The sequence below is a fragment of the Medicago sativa genome, chromosome 5 (assembly GCF_051527215.1).
Source record: "Medicago sativa cultivar Bolivia chromosome 5, Bolivia_mono, whole genome shotgun sequence".
Classification (NCBI taxonomy): Eukaryota; Viridiplantae; Streptophyta; class Magnoliopsida; order Fabales; family Fabaceae; genus Medicago; species Medicago sativa.
This window is the reverse complement of record NC_140753.1, coordinates 651199-667714: the sequence shown is the minus strand read 5'-3', so window position 1 is coordinate 667714 and position 16516 is coordinate 651199. Positions and strand designations below refer to the sequence as shown.

At 31.3% G+C, this 16516-nt stretch overlaps 2 protein-coding genes across 2 annotated transcripts; one reads left to right on the top strand and one right to left on the bottom strand.

Annotated features, from left to right (window-relative positions):
* The first annotated feature begins 4897 nt into the window (after positions 1-4897).
* Positions 4898-11086, top strand: LOC146918865 (cysteine-rich receptor-like protein kinase 8). Its single transcript, XM_085712104.1, has 7 exons — positions 4898-5888; positions 8177-8314; positions 8438-8559; positions 9545-9755; positions 9895-10132; positions 10287-10437; positions 10552-11086. The coding sequence occupies exons 1-7, from the start codon at positions 5084-5086 to the stop codon at positions 10882-10884; spliced, it is 1998 nt and encodes a 665-aa protein (XP_085568230.1). The 5' UTR covers positions 4898-5083; the 3' UTR covers positions 10885-11086.
* Positions 11087-11550: 464 nt separating this feature from the next.
* On the bottom strand, positions 11551-15736 carry LOC146918864 (DNA-directed RNA polymerases II and IV subunit 5A-like). Its single transcript, XM_085712106.1, has 3 exons — positions 15299-15736; positions 14973-15086; positions 11551-11996 (listed from the first exon to the last, which is right to left on the bottom strand). Exons 1-3 carry the CDS (start codon positions 15677-15679, stop codon positions 11871-11873), a joined length of 621 nt encoding a protein of 206 aa, XP_085568232.1. The 5' UTR covers positions 15680-15736; the 3' UTR covers positions 11551-11870.
* Positions 15737-16516: the final 780 nt, after the last annotated feature.

Sequence of the window (16516 nt, the reverse complement as noted above, 5' to 3'; positions counted from 1 at the left end):
TTCTTTATATCAACACCGCACAGGAGAGATGGCAGTAGACAAGACGCTGGAGGTGATCCAATTCCATGAAATTGACAGACTTCACAGCGTTTTTTTGACGGTTCGTTAACAGAATGACTTAGCTGCATACTGTTACAAAGTTAAAGGACCTATATGTTACAAAACAAACTTAAAGGACCTATCTGTTACAAACGTCAAACTTAAAGGACATGTGGTGTAATTAAGCCAAATATGATATATCTGTCAAGAATAAAATAATTCTCTTTACATGAATTAAAAATCAAAAACAATATATTTGTAGGGAGTTTCTTTTTATTTTTTGGGTAGGGAGTTAAAAATATATTTACTTCTTTATTCAAAAAAATATATATATTTACTTCTATTTCAATTTAATTTTGTTTACCTAATCTTAGAAGTACATACAGATGTGAAGTTCATAAATACCATCTCATGTATTTGTCTCGAAGTCGTGAAAGGCATTACCTCCCAAGTTCTCAACTGATGTCACACAATCAAGAAAGTGGTAGAGCCTTCATACACCTGTTGTTGGCTCTTCACTGGTGAAGTAGACTGATATGGATCTTTGGCAATGTTCTGGATAAATATAATAAAAACATATATGATATTGTCGTACATTTCCATCCGATATGTTTCTGGCCGCATGTTGAGCATATTGGCTGAAGACTGGCAAGTCTGATGGACACAGGGATAGGAATCCAAAGCGGGTGCCTCATCATCTTCATTTGTCATCTCATCATCAGCATCTGCAAGCTCTTATTCCTCCTCTTCATGCTCCTCATGATGTGGTGCATTATCCTCATGTTGGATATCTAGAACTTGAAATGGTCTTATCCATCACGACTACCCCTTCTCACCCTGCCCTCCACAACTGCATGATCTCCCCTCTATCGCTTAGCCGATGCAATCATGGTAAGTTTGTTGACTCTAACACCGTCAAGGCATTGGTCCATATCTAAAAAATCAAAAGCATATATATAAATCAACAAAAATAAATAAAATAGAAAATCAAAATTCATCACACAATGTATTGTTTCACATTATATAATCTAAAATCATGAACAATTTGTTTTAGATTGTATAATCCAAAATAGTACAGACCCAGGAAAAAAAACCCAAATTGAAGAACAAACGATTGAAGAAATGTGACCTTGCCTTTTGCTTGGTGGTTAAAAAGGGTTGAAATGTGATGAAATAGACCGACTTAACTTCAACAATGGCATAATGTGTGGTGGTTTGGATTTGGGTGGTTTGGAGAAGTTTAGGTTGAAAAATTGTAACGGTTGAAATGAGGGAAGTTTCTTAGTGTTGTTTATATATAGGTATGTTTCAGATTATAAAATCTGAAGTGTGTTTTTTTGGGGTTCGGATTATATAATTCAAATGGAGCCGTAACATATTGGCTCTTGTGTGTGCAGGAAGAGTCGTAACATTGGTCCGCCGTGTCAAATGTTGTGTTGTACCTTCTACTAGGAGGTTAATCAATGTCTCTTCCCCGACCGAGACAACTAGCATTTTCTTTGGGTAAGATGATTTTAGTAGATCCTTCTCAATCAACAAATTGTTCATTGAATGAGAGTGGTCTAGTATTTCACCATGATGATTGTGTATATAGGGGTGATAGAAATTTTTTGACCGAAAGTGTAGCATAATTTTTTGACGAAGTATAATGTATTTCCCATTCAAATTAATGATGTTTTGAGGATCATCGTGAGATCAACATCATGTGATCATCATATATGAAAGAATGATACATACCCGTGGCATATATATGGCATGAACCTTAAAGTGAAGTCGGTCAAGGCCGGTCCAATATTCTTTAAAAATAGATGAGATTATCTGTATAATGAGAGAAGTTTCTTTTTTAAGTACTAAGTAGATCTAACTTCACTCTTCGACCCTAATACAATTACAGATATATTATGTTCGTAAATCTAGAAGGATTTGAAATAATGACTTAATTACATATCCTAGCAAAAACAAACCTTATAGTAGATAAGGTGACAAAGACCTTTTTAAAGCGAGAACTAGAATCCACACATTTTTTATTGGCTTTGTCAACTTTAGTACAGTTCTTCTATATATAGTGAAGTTGATACTTAAGCAATCAAGGGTTAATATGTCTTTACCCCCTGTAATATAGGCGAGTTCCGGTTTTCCCCCCTGTAAAAAAGATTATTTCGATTCCAACCCTGTAATATAAAGATTCCGTCGAAAACCCCCCTGAGCACATTTGAGACCCCCCAGCTGATGACGTGGCGTGACGTGGCGCGCTTAGTCACCCTTGTCTGCTGACGTGGCTTGCTGACTGTATAATTATTTTTATTTTTTATTTTTTTATAGGGTACACGTGGCATTTGTAATTTTTTATGTCTTTACCCCCCTGTAATTTAGGCGAGTTCCAGTTTTACCCCCTGTAAAAATTTTAAAAATAAAAAATAAAATCTGGAAAATTTTTAAAAAAATTATTTTTTTAAAAAAAATCTGGAAAATTAATAAAAATTGAAAATAATGAAAAAAATTCCAAAAAAATTTAAAAAATTAATAAAATGAAAAAATAGATTTTTTTTCGAAATTTTAAAAATTATAAAAAAGTTTGGATTTTTTTTTTAAATTTAGAAGATATTTAAAAATACTGGAATTTAATTTTCAAAATAAAAAAGTTTAGATTTTTTTGGGAAGTTCAAAAGACATTGGAAGAGCAACTTGAGGTACTCACTTTTTAAATTTTAATGTCTCTTAAATAAGACACTTTTTAAATTTTTTTTAAGTAAAAAGAAAAATACATTAAAAGAAAAAGAGAGAGATACAGAGACTGGGGGGACATAAAACCTAACCCAGGTAAAACCCAAAACGGGCATACATCATTATAAATCAGACCAAGCGAAACAGTCCTAAAATATCCTAACAAAAATTCACTAATCATGAGCATAACATAGCAAACCCGCGTGCGGGGACGAAACCAGATTACAAAAAAAATATGAATAGTGAACATTTGTCAAAAACAATTAGGATTTAATTTTAGCGAATGGATTGACTGCCAACACAATAACAAACCCAAGTGCCAACAACTCCCTGCTCAAGCAGCAAGCATAAAGCTCTTTCGAGCTCGATGAACCTGAGTGTAAACGGACACTTTTTAAAATTTTACACGCATTAATAATTCTTTTTACAAAAATATTCCTATGTAATTCAAGCTTCTCAGATTTTTTTCCTAAATTTTTAATTAAACTAAAATCAATTTTTTTCTTCAGATTATATATTTTCAAAATATAATTTTCATATTGTAATTGAGTTTTAGAAAATATATATCCAGATTTTTAAAATTTTAAATACTTTCCAGTTTTTTTATTTCGAAAAAAATCTAAACTTTTTTATTTTGAAAATTAAATTCCAGTATTTTTAAATATCTTCTAAATTTCGAAAAAAAAATCCATTTTTATTTATTTTTTCCATTATTTCAATTTTTATTTATTTTTCCAGAATTTTTTTAAAAAATTATTATTATTTTAAAATTTTCCAGATTTTTGTTTTCGTTTTTATTAATTTTTTTCCAAATTTTTTCATTATTTTCAATTTTTATTTATTTTTCCAGAATTTAAATTATTATTTTTTTAAAATTTCCCAGATTTTATTTTTTATTTTTAAAATTTTCCAGATTTTTTATCATTTTTATTAATTTTTCCAATTTTTAAAAAAAAAATCGTAATTTTTTTTATTTTTTCTGAATTATTTTCGTTTTTTAGAATTTTTTTTTAAAAAAAAAAAATTTATTAAAAAAATTAAAAAAATGACAAATGCCACGTGTCCCTATAAAAAAAATAAAAAATAAAATTAATTATACAGTCAGCGCGCCACGTCAGCAGAATAGGTGACTCAGCGCGCCATGTCATGCCACGTCATCTGCTGGGGGGTCTCAAATGTGCTCAGGGGGGTTTTCGACGGAATCTTTATATTACAGGGTTGGAATCGAAAGAATCTTTTTTACAGGGGGGAAAACCGGAACTCGCCTATATTACAGGGGGGTAAAGACATATTAACCCAGCAATCAAAATTGATCGTCAACCAATTAGTGCCTATTTGTTTTAAAGTTGGTTTTTTACACACACAAAAATTATAAATAAAATCATTTTTTAAACAAAATAATTAATTAATTATACAATTGTTGATCTCCTCTCCTCTTAAAAAAAGTTAAATCTATTTTCCTTTTTTCGGTGAACAAGTTTTCATCTATTCATCATGATAAATGAGAATATAAAAAAATTAAAAATGCTTTCAAATGAAATTGTTGAGTATTTTCTCAAAATATTATTATATTTTAGAACTATTTTATTTAAAGAATGATTTAATTATGATAAACAATTTTTTAAAAAAAAATCTATAAAATAAATTTCTAATTATTGAACTTTGATGTCACTTTTTTTATAATATGTAACAAACAAACTCTTACACTTTAGGCGCGAAATATTAATTAATTTGGAAAGAAAAAAAAAACATATGCTATTTTGGATTTTTTTTTTGACAAATAAGATTATTTCTGGGGAGGTAATTAATGTAGAAAATAATACTTGGAGCAAAACTAAAAGAAGGGCTAATTATTTCAGAGAATTACATGTAATTTTTTTATCCTCTATTTTACTTTTTTTTTAGAAGGGCTAATTATTTCAGAGAATTACATGTAATTTTTTTATCCTCTATTTTACTTTTTTTTTTTTGTTGACAAATCCTATTTTACTACTTGCTTCTAAAGAGACCTTTATTGACAATTCCCTCACAAAGTGGGTAGCCACAGCCGTAGAGGTAGACTTAGTTGCCGACTTGCCGTGATTCATTCAACTACAATGCTAAAACACGTGAAAAAATAGTTTATTAATTTATTATTAATTATTTGTGATCAAACTAAAAAAAGTTAAGTGTCTTAAATGCATTTCTTGTGACAAAAAAGTGTCTCAAATCCCTTTCTATATCCTCCGCTAACAATTAATAAACCTATTAAATGAATCATCCCCTAGAAAGAAAATATTGTAGTTTAATTTATTGATCATCCAAATTCCAAAAGAAAACAATGATTACTACTTCCTCAAAACAAATCTGGTCATGGACAACCTCGTACGTAGTTTCCATCCTGTTTGGTTTCCTCTATCTAACCTTATTAGCAACAGAAGCATCTCCAACATATCTAGGCTCTTACTGCAACAACAACACAACATATTCACCAAACAGCACACTATCTAGAAACCTCAATGTTCTCCTCAATTCTCTTGCAACCAACTCTTCTCAACAACAAGACGGTTACTACATGACCATCATGGGTTTTGGAACAACTAACGCCGTTAACGGAATCTTTCTCTGTCGTGGTGATGTCAACACAACAACTTGTCAAAACTGTGTTACTGACGCGGCTACACAGATCAAACGACGTTGTACAAATCAAACAGAAGCTATTATTTGGTACGAGGAATGTCTTCTCCGTTACACTAACACGTTTTTTAGATATTACAGTATTGAACCTAGGTTAAATCCTAAAAATGGCAAAAATGTTTCTGGTGTTGACTTTGAACGGTTCAATGAAACGGTTTTTGGGTTGTTGAATGACTTGGTGGTTGCGGCGGCGAATTCAAGGACAGCGAAGAAATTTGCTACCGGACAAGTGGAAGTGACGAGAAGCATGAAGGTTTATGGATCAGGACAGTGTAGTACAGATTTAACGAGTTCTCAATGTGAGATTTGTTTAAGAAATGCCATTGGAACATTGCCACAGTGTTGCACTGGACAAGAGGGTGCAAGTGCTTTGTTTGCATCTTGTATTGTTAGATATGAACTCTATCCGTTTTACACCTTATATGGTACACCATCATCATCTTCTTCAGGTACTTTATTATTTAATTCATCACTAATTTTTAATATTCAATGAATTTTATGTTTAATTAATAAATTAAAGGTAAAAAAAAAATTACATGATCAAAGATTAAGCACTATGGGACCATTGAATTCATCACTTTTGTTGAGGCAGTTTAATTGGTGCATGTGAAGTTTTTACTTTTAAATTAAGGGTGCTTCATACTCAATTTTGCGAAACTTTTTTATGTTTTTCCTTTATCCCATAATATATTTTCATAATTAAGAATAATATTAAAAAGGTACAGCCCTTATCATTGTGAGGACGTTCTACTCATCTTTTATGAAGGGTTATAGGGATTTCACACAAACAAATTTGAGAGATTAATCGAAGAAAATACATACATAATTAATCATAGTACAAATTAACCAACTCTAAACAAACTGCTCCAATGCGCAGAGAGCAATGCTTGTACAAAACATTTATCTTAGAAAGATGGTAAAAAAAAAAATTGGAGTACTTATATTTTTTAATTGTACATTCTAATCAATGTCATGTGCACAGTTAAAAAATAAATAATTATATGAAGCTCTTCGAAATTATTAACCTTTTATGATAATAAAAATAACATTAATAGTGAATATGAATAATTAGGTAAAGTCATTAGTTTCTTTCTTTCATTTATGATGATTTTTTTTTTTAAAGATTATGATGATTGTTTTTAATATCTATAAAACTATCAAATCCGACAAATATTATGAGACAGATAGTGCCACTGTATTTTTGTTATATATATATTTGAAAGGTGTATACACATTAATTACACACACATATGTTCACATATATAAATTTAAATTTATTTGTGATTACTTATATTTTTTGTTGTGAATAAAAAACATTAACACAATTCAAATTTAACTCAGGTAGAAACAATATATAATACATACAGGAAGTCGGAGTTCAAAATCCGAATATCCAATTTATTCTTCTTAAAAAATTATAAAAAAAAAAACAAACAAACAAAATTGGGTGAGGAAGAAGACTAAGAAGCAGAGATGTTGACTATTCGGGCCACGTTGGTTGAATTCATTCAATGAGGTTATAATTTCAAAAAGTATACCGATCAAAATCATAAAAAAGAAAAAAAAATCGTGAATTTTATCTTATCAATCAATTTTGTTTATTTTTATTTTTTCTCTAAATAAAAATTATATTGATCGGAATATCGAGAATATTTCAACCCTTAAAAAAATTAAAAATTATATCCTTATATCCTCAAAAAAAAATATCCCTATATGTTTTGTAAATATACAATTATAAGATTGCTCCACTGATTGCTTCAAAAAAAGATTGCTCCACTAATCAGAGTATACAAAATTGAATTTATGACCCGATCTACCAATAAACTAAAATCAAAGCAAAATGTAAATTTTGTATCCACAAACATTTTTAGATCGATTTAATCATTTTTTAAATTGGTTTAACTGATTTAAAAAATACTTCAAAACAATAGTTAACTTTTGTTAAAACTATTTTCTTCAGTCTAGAATGTTTTAGAAAAGAACATAGATGCCTAAAGATGTTTCAAGTAGTGGCCAGCCAAATAAGAATAAAATATGCCCCCTACCCCTTGAGTTTTAACTTTCAAACCCAATCACTTGAATATACATCTTCACGTATATCACTACCGGGCATAAAAAGGAGTATGGTTGGAATTTTCTCTTTCGTTGAATTTAATGTCACATGACATTGTCGAAGACTAAAAGTTTCAAAAATACCACAAATTGATGGACTAAAAATATATTATAAAATCAATATATATGAGGATCAAATTTGCGCAAAATAAAATACCAAATTATAAATATATACTCCTTCCGTTTCAAAATATAAGCAAAATTCACTTTTTTAGGTTCATTCATTTAATGATGTATGTGGTTCATAATACGGACTACATACATCATTAAATAAATGAACCTAAAAAGTGAATTTTGCTTATATTTTAAAACGGATGGAGTATATATAAAAGAGATTAAAACTGTATTCAAATGGTAAAAAAAAATCTCAGGATTTCACTTGGGTGACATAGCTTTTTGTGACATTGGTAACATCCGTGCAATTTAGATGAGAGATAATAATTGATTAAGAAAGAGATACGAGCAATGTTACCAATATCACCAAAAACTATGTCAGCAAGTGTTATCCCTCATATTGTGCCTTTGTTGTGTTTCATAAATTACTACTTCAAATCTTCAATTTCTATTTGGTTTCAACTGACATAATTACCTGAACTTACCTACCCCAATCAAATATTGTACGCAGGAAAAAATGGAGTTGGAACAAAAGCAATTGTCATAATTATTTCCCTGGCCATTGTTCCTGTATTACTTTTCTTTATAGGCTGCTATTACAAACGGAGAAGATCAAGGCAGAGACGTAGGACAATGCTAAGGGAAAATTGTATGTATATTATATTTATGGAAAAAACAATTATACAAATATCCCATTTTCATTTTGCTTATTTTACTTGTTATATTATTAATTTGAAGCTTTTTCTTTGCATACTTACGTTAATCGGTTCAGTTGGGGATGAACTTAAAACACTAGACTCGTTACAATTCAAGTTATCTACAATTGAAGCTGCCACCAACAAATTTTCAAGTGAGAACGAGATAGGCAAAGGAGGATTTGGTATTGTCTACAAGGTAATTGCCTACACTACAAATGAGAAATTATGTTTTGACATTAAAATTTGATGTCAAATACGATGTCATTTAATTTGTGTGTATTTTTTTAATACGTGAAATAAACGCATATCGTGTCACATACACTGTATTAGGGGGCGTTTGTTTCATGGATTCAAAATATATTCCCAGGATTCACTTTCCCAGGATTATAACATTGGAAACTTTATTCCTAGGAAAGTTTGAAAAAAGTGTTTGGTTTGTTGATTTGGAACCCCAGGAATTCATTTTTAAGAAAATGATGTAATTATTAAAATACCCTTACTGTGTAAAATAGACTAGACTAGACATGTGCTCATTTTTCTAAATTATTGTTGGTCATTGTATCAACAATATAAACTAATTTGTTAGACAATTTTAGTTAATCATACATTAATTTATCCATGTCCACTTTTTTTTTTTTGGTACAAATATCCATGTCCACTTTTATTAATGCTATCAAAATAACATGAGTGTTTTATTGTTCTAACACCTTCGGTTAATAAATAAATAAATGCACCACCTACATTCAATCAATAAAAGCAAGTGATAAAAATTGCTCAAAAAAATTGATTAAGCTTATGAAGAAGAAAAAGTGTTTAACCGCATAAATGGAAAATGTGGCACATAAATTGTGTGTAGAGACGTGCATGTAGTGGGTCTGCATTGCCGTTATTTAAAGGGTATAAATGAACTTTTAAGAAATAACTTGTGACAACCACCGGGAATACATCATGCCCATTCATTTACGCCGGGAATAAAAAGAGAGTAACATAGTTGAAAGAAAATTACTGGGCATGTTTTATTCCTTGGAACATTTTTGTGTGCATATATACCAAACATGGGAATAAATGATTCCCATCTTAGATTCCTGGGAATCTAATTTGTAGAGGTGAAACAAACACCCCCTTAGTATTTTAATATTCAAACAACTGAATTTGTGTTAACCATTAGATTATTATTGCAGGGTGTTCTTTCTGATGGACAACAAATAGCAGTAAAGAAACTCTCAAGAAGTTCAGGACAAGGTTCTATAGAATTTCAAAATGAAATTCTACTAATAGCCAAGCTTCAACATAGAAATTTGGTGACTTTATTAGGATTCTGCTTGGAAGAACGAGAGAAAATGCTTATATATGAATATGTGCCTAATAAGAGTCTTGATTATTTCCTATTTGGTAAGGATTCTATAATCTTATATCTACTTTGTATTGGAGTTTAGCATATCATTTTTTAAAAGTATACTGTATGTTGTTTTTCTCAAATTTCGTTAAAACTACACATTTCTTAACTAAATGTCCTATGATTAATTTGTAGATTCCAAAAAGCATAGAGTGCTACATTGGTTTGAGCGTTATAAAATTATAGGAGGAATTGCACGAGGAATTCTTTACTTACATGAATATTCAAGACTTAAAGTCATACATCGGGATCTCAAACCTAGCAATGTATTGTTAGATGACAACATGAATCCAAAAATATCAGATTTTGGTTTGGCAAGAATAGTTGCAATCGATCAAGAACAAGCAAGCACTAACAGAATCGTGGGAACATAGTAAGTTTTTTTTAAGAATTCCATTCTTTAATATATTTTTTATAAGATGGAGAGGAAATGTATTTTTTGTTTTGATCAAAACAAAAAATATTTTCATAGAGTGAACATGCCCTTAATTTACAACAAGGAACTAATATCGATAATTTTTTTATAGTGGTTATATGTCTCCAGAATATGCAATGCACGGACAATTTTCTGAGAAATCGGATGTGTTTAGCTTTGGAGTTATAATTCTTGAGATAGTTAGTGGAAAGAGAAATAGTCGTCCTATTCAATCACACGATTTTGAGGACATCCTAAGAACTGTGAGTACTGAAATTTGATATAATTTCCTTTTATTGCTCATGTACATAACCATATATCTAGTAACAAGTTAGAAAACAATGATTTGAAATCCTAAATTTGAGAAATTCGTGCAGGCTTGGAGACTATGGAGGAATCAAACGCCATTAGAAATGTTGGACCCTATTCTAAAAGACATGTTTTCTCATAGTGAAGTTATTAAATGCATTCAGCTTGGTTTATTATGTGTTCAAGAAAATCCAGATGATAGACCTACAATGGTACAAGCTGTTTCATATCTCAGTAGTCTTTTAGTTGAATTGCCACTTCCTCTAGAGCCAGCATTTTCCATGGATAGAGATATGAAGTTAAACATACCAACAACAGAGTCTAGTTCTGGCCAATTTATCAGTAACTCCACGGCATCCTCAATCAATGACTTAACTAAGAGTCAATTTTTCCCTCGATAGATATGGGATTGATCTTTTTTTGAAAACTATTCTTTAATTATTGGTCACAAAATGATTATTTATTTAATTGTATTTGTTGATAAAGTTTATTGGATAATCATTTGCTTCTAAATTTTATGGATGGTTGTGTTATTTTGACGCCAGATTTGTATTTTCTTGCTAAGATATCCAATGTGCGTATTCATTGTTTTGTTTCATCTAATACACATGCTTGAGTATAGAAATTTAAGAACATCAATATGAGATCGTATCAGTTGCAGATTATTATTATTATACGCCAAAACTAAAAAACATTTATAAAAACTACTAAAGATGCTGCATTATAATTGTTCTCTACACAGAAGAAACAAAGAAAATAGTACAACATAAGAAACGTATGCCCCTAATCAACCATTCTTACGAAATAGGATAATAGACTTAATTTTGTGAAAAAGGTTTTGATTATACTAAGAGATATACAATGAGTAGCCATTTCAACTTCCCATACTAGTACATATTAATTCAAGCCTCAATAATAATAATAATTGATCTGGTTCCTGCAGCTTATCTTTTCATAATAACATGAAATCTAGTACCAAACCAAGGATTTATCAGATGAGGGGTTTTTACATAAAAACTTGACCATGTAACATAAAGAACTAAACGAATTAAAGAATGTTCCAGGAGTTTAGTTACAGTGGAAATGAAAATGAGTTTAGATTAACAAGTTGAGCAGGGAACGTATAGAACTACGAATTCACAATTGTTCCAGAAAAAAAATTAGTCTCAGACTCCCAGTACACATTAACACAATTTCAAACATATTTCATGCGGCTTACAAAATATTTCATCTCGAACTCCAGATTACCAAGGCATCGTTCCCTAGGAATAGGAGGGCTAACACAATAAATAAACCCCTCCTAAAATGTACTTATTGTCAACATTACAAAAAAGGCTGTATAATTATTGTCCAAGCTTATCATAAATATCGGTAGGCAAGGAAATCCTTATACAACAAATCGGTATGTAACATATCTTCCTGCAGTCTCACTTGGCCGGATTATCTTAACAACTTGTCCACGCTTCAGGCCATAATATCTTGCAACAGGATCCGTTACCTGGATTCTAGGTAGCTGAGAAACAGCCCATAAATATTAGATATAATGAACAATGTCAGTATCAGCAGAAATTTGAAGTAGAATGCAATATTTACAAAGAACAAATACAAGAGAATTTGCAAACAAGACTAATACATCCATTAGACAAAGAATGATCAAGGAGTGAACACTGACAAATACATCTTCACCAAAAGAACTTGACATTTGCCAATCTAAAAAGATTCAAAATCCCAACGACAATTTTATGACAAAAGTAAAAATCAGATACACCAACACTAAGAAATAAACAATGAAGAAATTCTATTTGCGTTAAATACAATGGATGCTTGTTTTACTTTTCCTGCTAGCTTGATTCCATTGAAATCTAAACCAGAATCACAAACTAGATTCTACTTTATCATCGTGTAACTAGGAAAGAAAGATGAAGGCATGTGTACACAAGAGTACATGTGTGTGAAAACATTTAAAATTCCTAACTGAAATACTATAATATCGAGTAAACCACCAATTTGGTCCCTGTCTTTGTAAGTGATTCTCAAATTAATCCCTGACTCTATTAATATTTCAAAATAGTCCCCGTCTTTATCTAAAGTTTCTCAATTAAGTCCCTCGTCATGTGGAAAAAAAAACATAGAAACATGGGTCTAATTGAGAAAATTTTGACAGAGACAAGAATTATTTTGAAATATTGTCATAAGTTTCTCAATTAGACTCATGTTTCTATGTTTTTTTACACATGACGAGAGACTTAATTGAGAAAAATTTGATAAAGACGGGGACTATTTTGAAATATTAACAGAGTCGGGGACTAATTTGAAAATCACTTACAAATACAGGGACCAAATTGGTGGTTTACTCCTATAATATTACTTTGAAAATCTTTTTTGCTCATGATTTTTTTAGGAAAAAACATAGCCAAGTCCATTTTCACTGTAATTGTTGAAGCAAAGTAAAAAAAGCTCCAGATACTTTTCAGACACATGTTGTACGAATGACGGTGTCCGAAATGACAAGACACAAACCCGCCTGTACTCAGGACTATCAATGATTCATACTAATAGTTAGTGCTCTATTAAAAATTTAAAGATACTTTAGATTGCATCTTTCTGATGTGTTTATGTAGTCACTTGTGCAATTTTGCTTTGAGAGTATCGTTTGCCTATTTCATTTATGTAATCATTTATGCACTGTATGTTTACTTCTTTTTCTTTCATCATGCTGATATTATGCTGATTTACTATAACACATCTGTATTGGAAAAGGGTACTAATTGTCGGATTAACGCATCTAAGCAGGCAAGGAATACTATGTATCTTCAGCTGATATTATGTTGATTTACCAAGTTAACTCACTATAACACATCTGTATTGGAAAAGGGTACTAATTGTCGGATTAACGCATCTACGCAGGTAAGGAATACTATGAGTCTTCAGCTGGTTCTACTGGCTTGTCTCAGCAAAATGGACTTCTAGTGTTGCATATTCTTACTTTTGGTGCTCAAGTTTACTCACTTTAAAGAAGAAAAATTTACTAAGAAATGCTTCTAAACAGGTTAGACTGAGAGAAGAGAAAATGGTTCTTGCATCTCCTAATTGCATCTCTTCAGTTGAGTGGACGGAGCCAGACGGCAACATATGTACAGAGAGATTAATTATTGATATAGCACATCGCAAAAGGGCAATGCTTCATAGCAGTTTTCTGTGATTACTGTTACTCGTTGTATTTGGTTAGAGGCAAATGGTTGGGATAAGTATGTGCTGCTGGCCCTTATGTGATAAAAACCGCCTTTCTTACCTTCCGTTTGGTGTTCAGCTAATGGCATAGTTCCACCTAGTGGCTTTAATTACAAAGGACTTGATATGTTTGAACTTGTGCGAAATCAGACCAGTGAGACTTGAAAGTGAAGGACAAATGATGCAGTTATATTTGAAGTAGTCTGTAGTTTAGAAATGTCAGTATCGACCAACCTGAGAATTAATCTTCAAATGCCTAGATAAATCACTTACATTTTCTAGGATTATAGACAATATTCAACTTTAGATCCCTCACCACTTTCAGTAAATAGTAATACCAAAATTACTTCAATTTCTAGGTTTCCTATATCATCTGATTTCCTCTTAAATCTTTCGCTGCCTCCACAAATTCTAAGCGCAGTACTTAAATTCAATATCTGTCATACCAAATCTAAGTTAAAAGATTCAATTATTTTAGTATTCAAATCTTCCTTGACTTAATTGGCAAGGAAGCTTGATGTTGCAGGGTACACTGCTCCAACCCAAATGAGACTATTTAAGAATTAAGATGATCAAAGGAAACCTTTGAAAGAATTAGCAGTGGGGAAGATAATTAAGATGATCAGCGGAAACGTCCAAAAGGATGAACGAGATGACCAGCACAGAGGGGAATAGGCAAAATGATTTAAGCTGACTTATAACTTTAAAATTAACACACAATTTTCCAAATCAACAAAAGCAGTAAAAGAAAGGAAATACACAATTACACAAAATGCTATCATCAAAAAGGAACTAATATGAATAACATCCAACATCATCTACTACTTCTTCGTGCACACCACAACAAACAAAACCCTAATAGCTTACATTTTCACTTTGTCCTACCTTTGACATTACACATCCATCACACACATTCAATCAATTCAATAAGGGTCTGTTTGGATTAACTTATTTGAGTTTATTAACCGACATAATTTTTGGGAGACTATTTCCAAGAACTTACAAAAATAGCTCATGACATTGTTCATAAGCTCTTTTCAACTTATTTTCACAAGTTCTCGAAGATAGCTTATGTCAACAGCTAATAGTTATTCAAAAACAATTTTTTAGTTTATCTTTTGTCATAGAAATAGCTTATATATAAGTGCCTTATCATGATAACAGCTTGTGTTATAAGCTGCAGATAAGTTGTTTATCAAAATTGGGCCTTAATCCCATACTAAAAACACAAAAAACAAAAAGAGAGCAACACACTGACCTGAGTTTCCTTGACAGTGTATCTCTCAAGTAAGGTTTTCTTCTCGGTGTCGTTGAGAATCTGATGTTCCGGCACAAGCACATGCTCTTTTATATTAACCAGCAACTCCGCCTCCTGCACACACACACACACACACACCAGCAACAGTTATACTGAAGCACAAGCACAGACACCTCTCGGACTAGAAGGACACATAATTACATTCAATTAATTCATTTTCTCAAATTATCATCGGTGTTGACCAATATGTCAGGTATAAATAACCTAACTAACTCTTATAAACCGCATAAACAAATTAGGGTTTATAAAACAAACAAAAGAATTACCTGAAAAACTTCCAAATGAAATTTGGAAGCAATTTCAGAAACACAAGTTTTGGCAAAGGGAGTAAGACTGGTCTGACAAACAAGAATAGCTCTATAAACATTCTCAGAATTCATCCTGTTGGTGTAAGTCTTCATTGTTTTCACACCGACTTTGGCTTCTTCAGGAAAGAAGACATAGATCTGATCAGAAGGTTTATCTTTTTTGGTTTTGTTAATAACAAGATCTTCTCTCTTCATATTCTCGCCGTATTTGTCTTTGAAATCGTGTTTGGACATGTTGAGTTCGAAATCACCGACGAGGTAGTTTCGGTCTTTCAGCATTTGCATCACTGTTTTGCGGATTCTGTATAGTCGCGTTATTTCTTCCTCTGAAAACACCATCGTCTTCTTGGTGGTGGTGTCGCAGAAGGTAAATTGGATTCTTGGTGGTGGTGTGTTAGATTGATTGACACATACTTACGTTGATAAAATGAAGAGAAATGATATTTTTACAACCACTTTTTCACAACTTTTGGACAACTTTCTCTCTCTCATACTCACATGATGTTGTTATCTTCTCTCTTCCTTTTTCTCTCTCCATTGTTTTTGACCAATAAGAAGTGAGAAAAACAAGGTTGTCTACAAAGTTGTCTATACAACGACAACTTTTTCTTTCATACTCACATGATGTTTTTTTTCTCTCTCTTCCTTTTTCTCTCTCTATTGTTTCTGACTAATAAGAGAAGAGAAAAGCAAAGGTTGTCATGAAAGTTGTCTTGAAATAGATGTACATATATCACTACTCTTTATATAATCAGTGCATTGAAAATTGAAATATTTTACTTTTTTATATAATAATTTCTTCTTTTGGAATGCTCAAAGAGTGTCTTGGGGGCACTTGTTAACAAGACCCTTAATAAAAATAGGAATAAATCATCAAATTAGTCTATGTCTTTGTACCAAATTCTCGAATTGGTCTCTTACTCTATTAATAACTCAAAATGGTCCCTGTCTTTGTCAAACGTTTCTCAGATTGGTCTCTGACTCTATTAGTTATTTTGTATTTTAAGCCTTTAACGTACTAAATGAGATCCAAAAGGCATTATGTCATTAACCACTAAATAATATCCAAAAGACATTGAGTCATTAACACTCAAAGTACAAAACAACTAATAAAGACACAGACCAATCTGAGAAACGTTTGACAAAAACAGTGACCATTTTGAGTTATTAATAGAG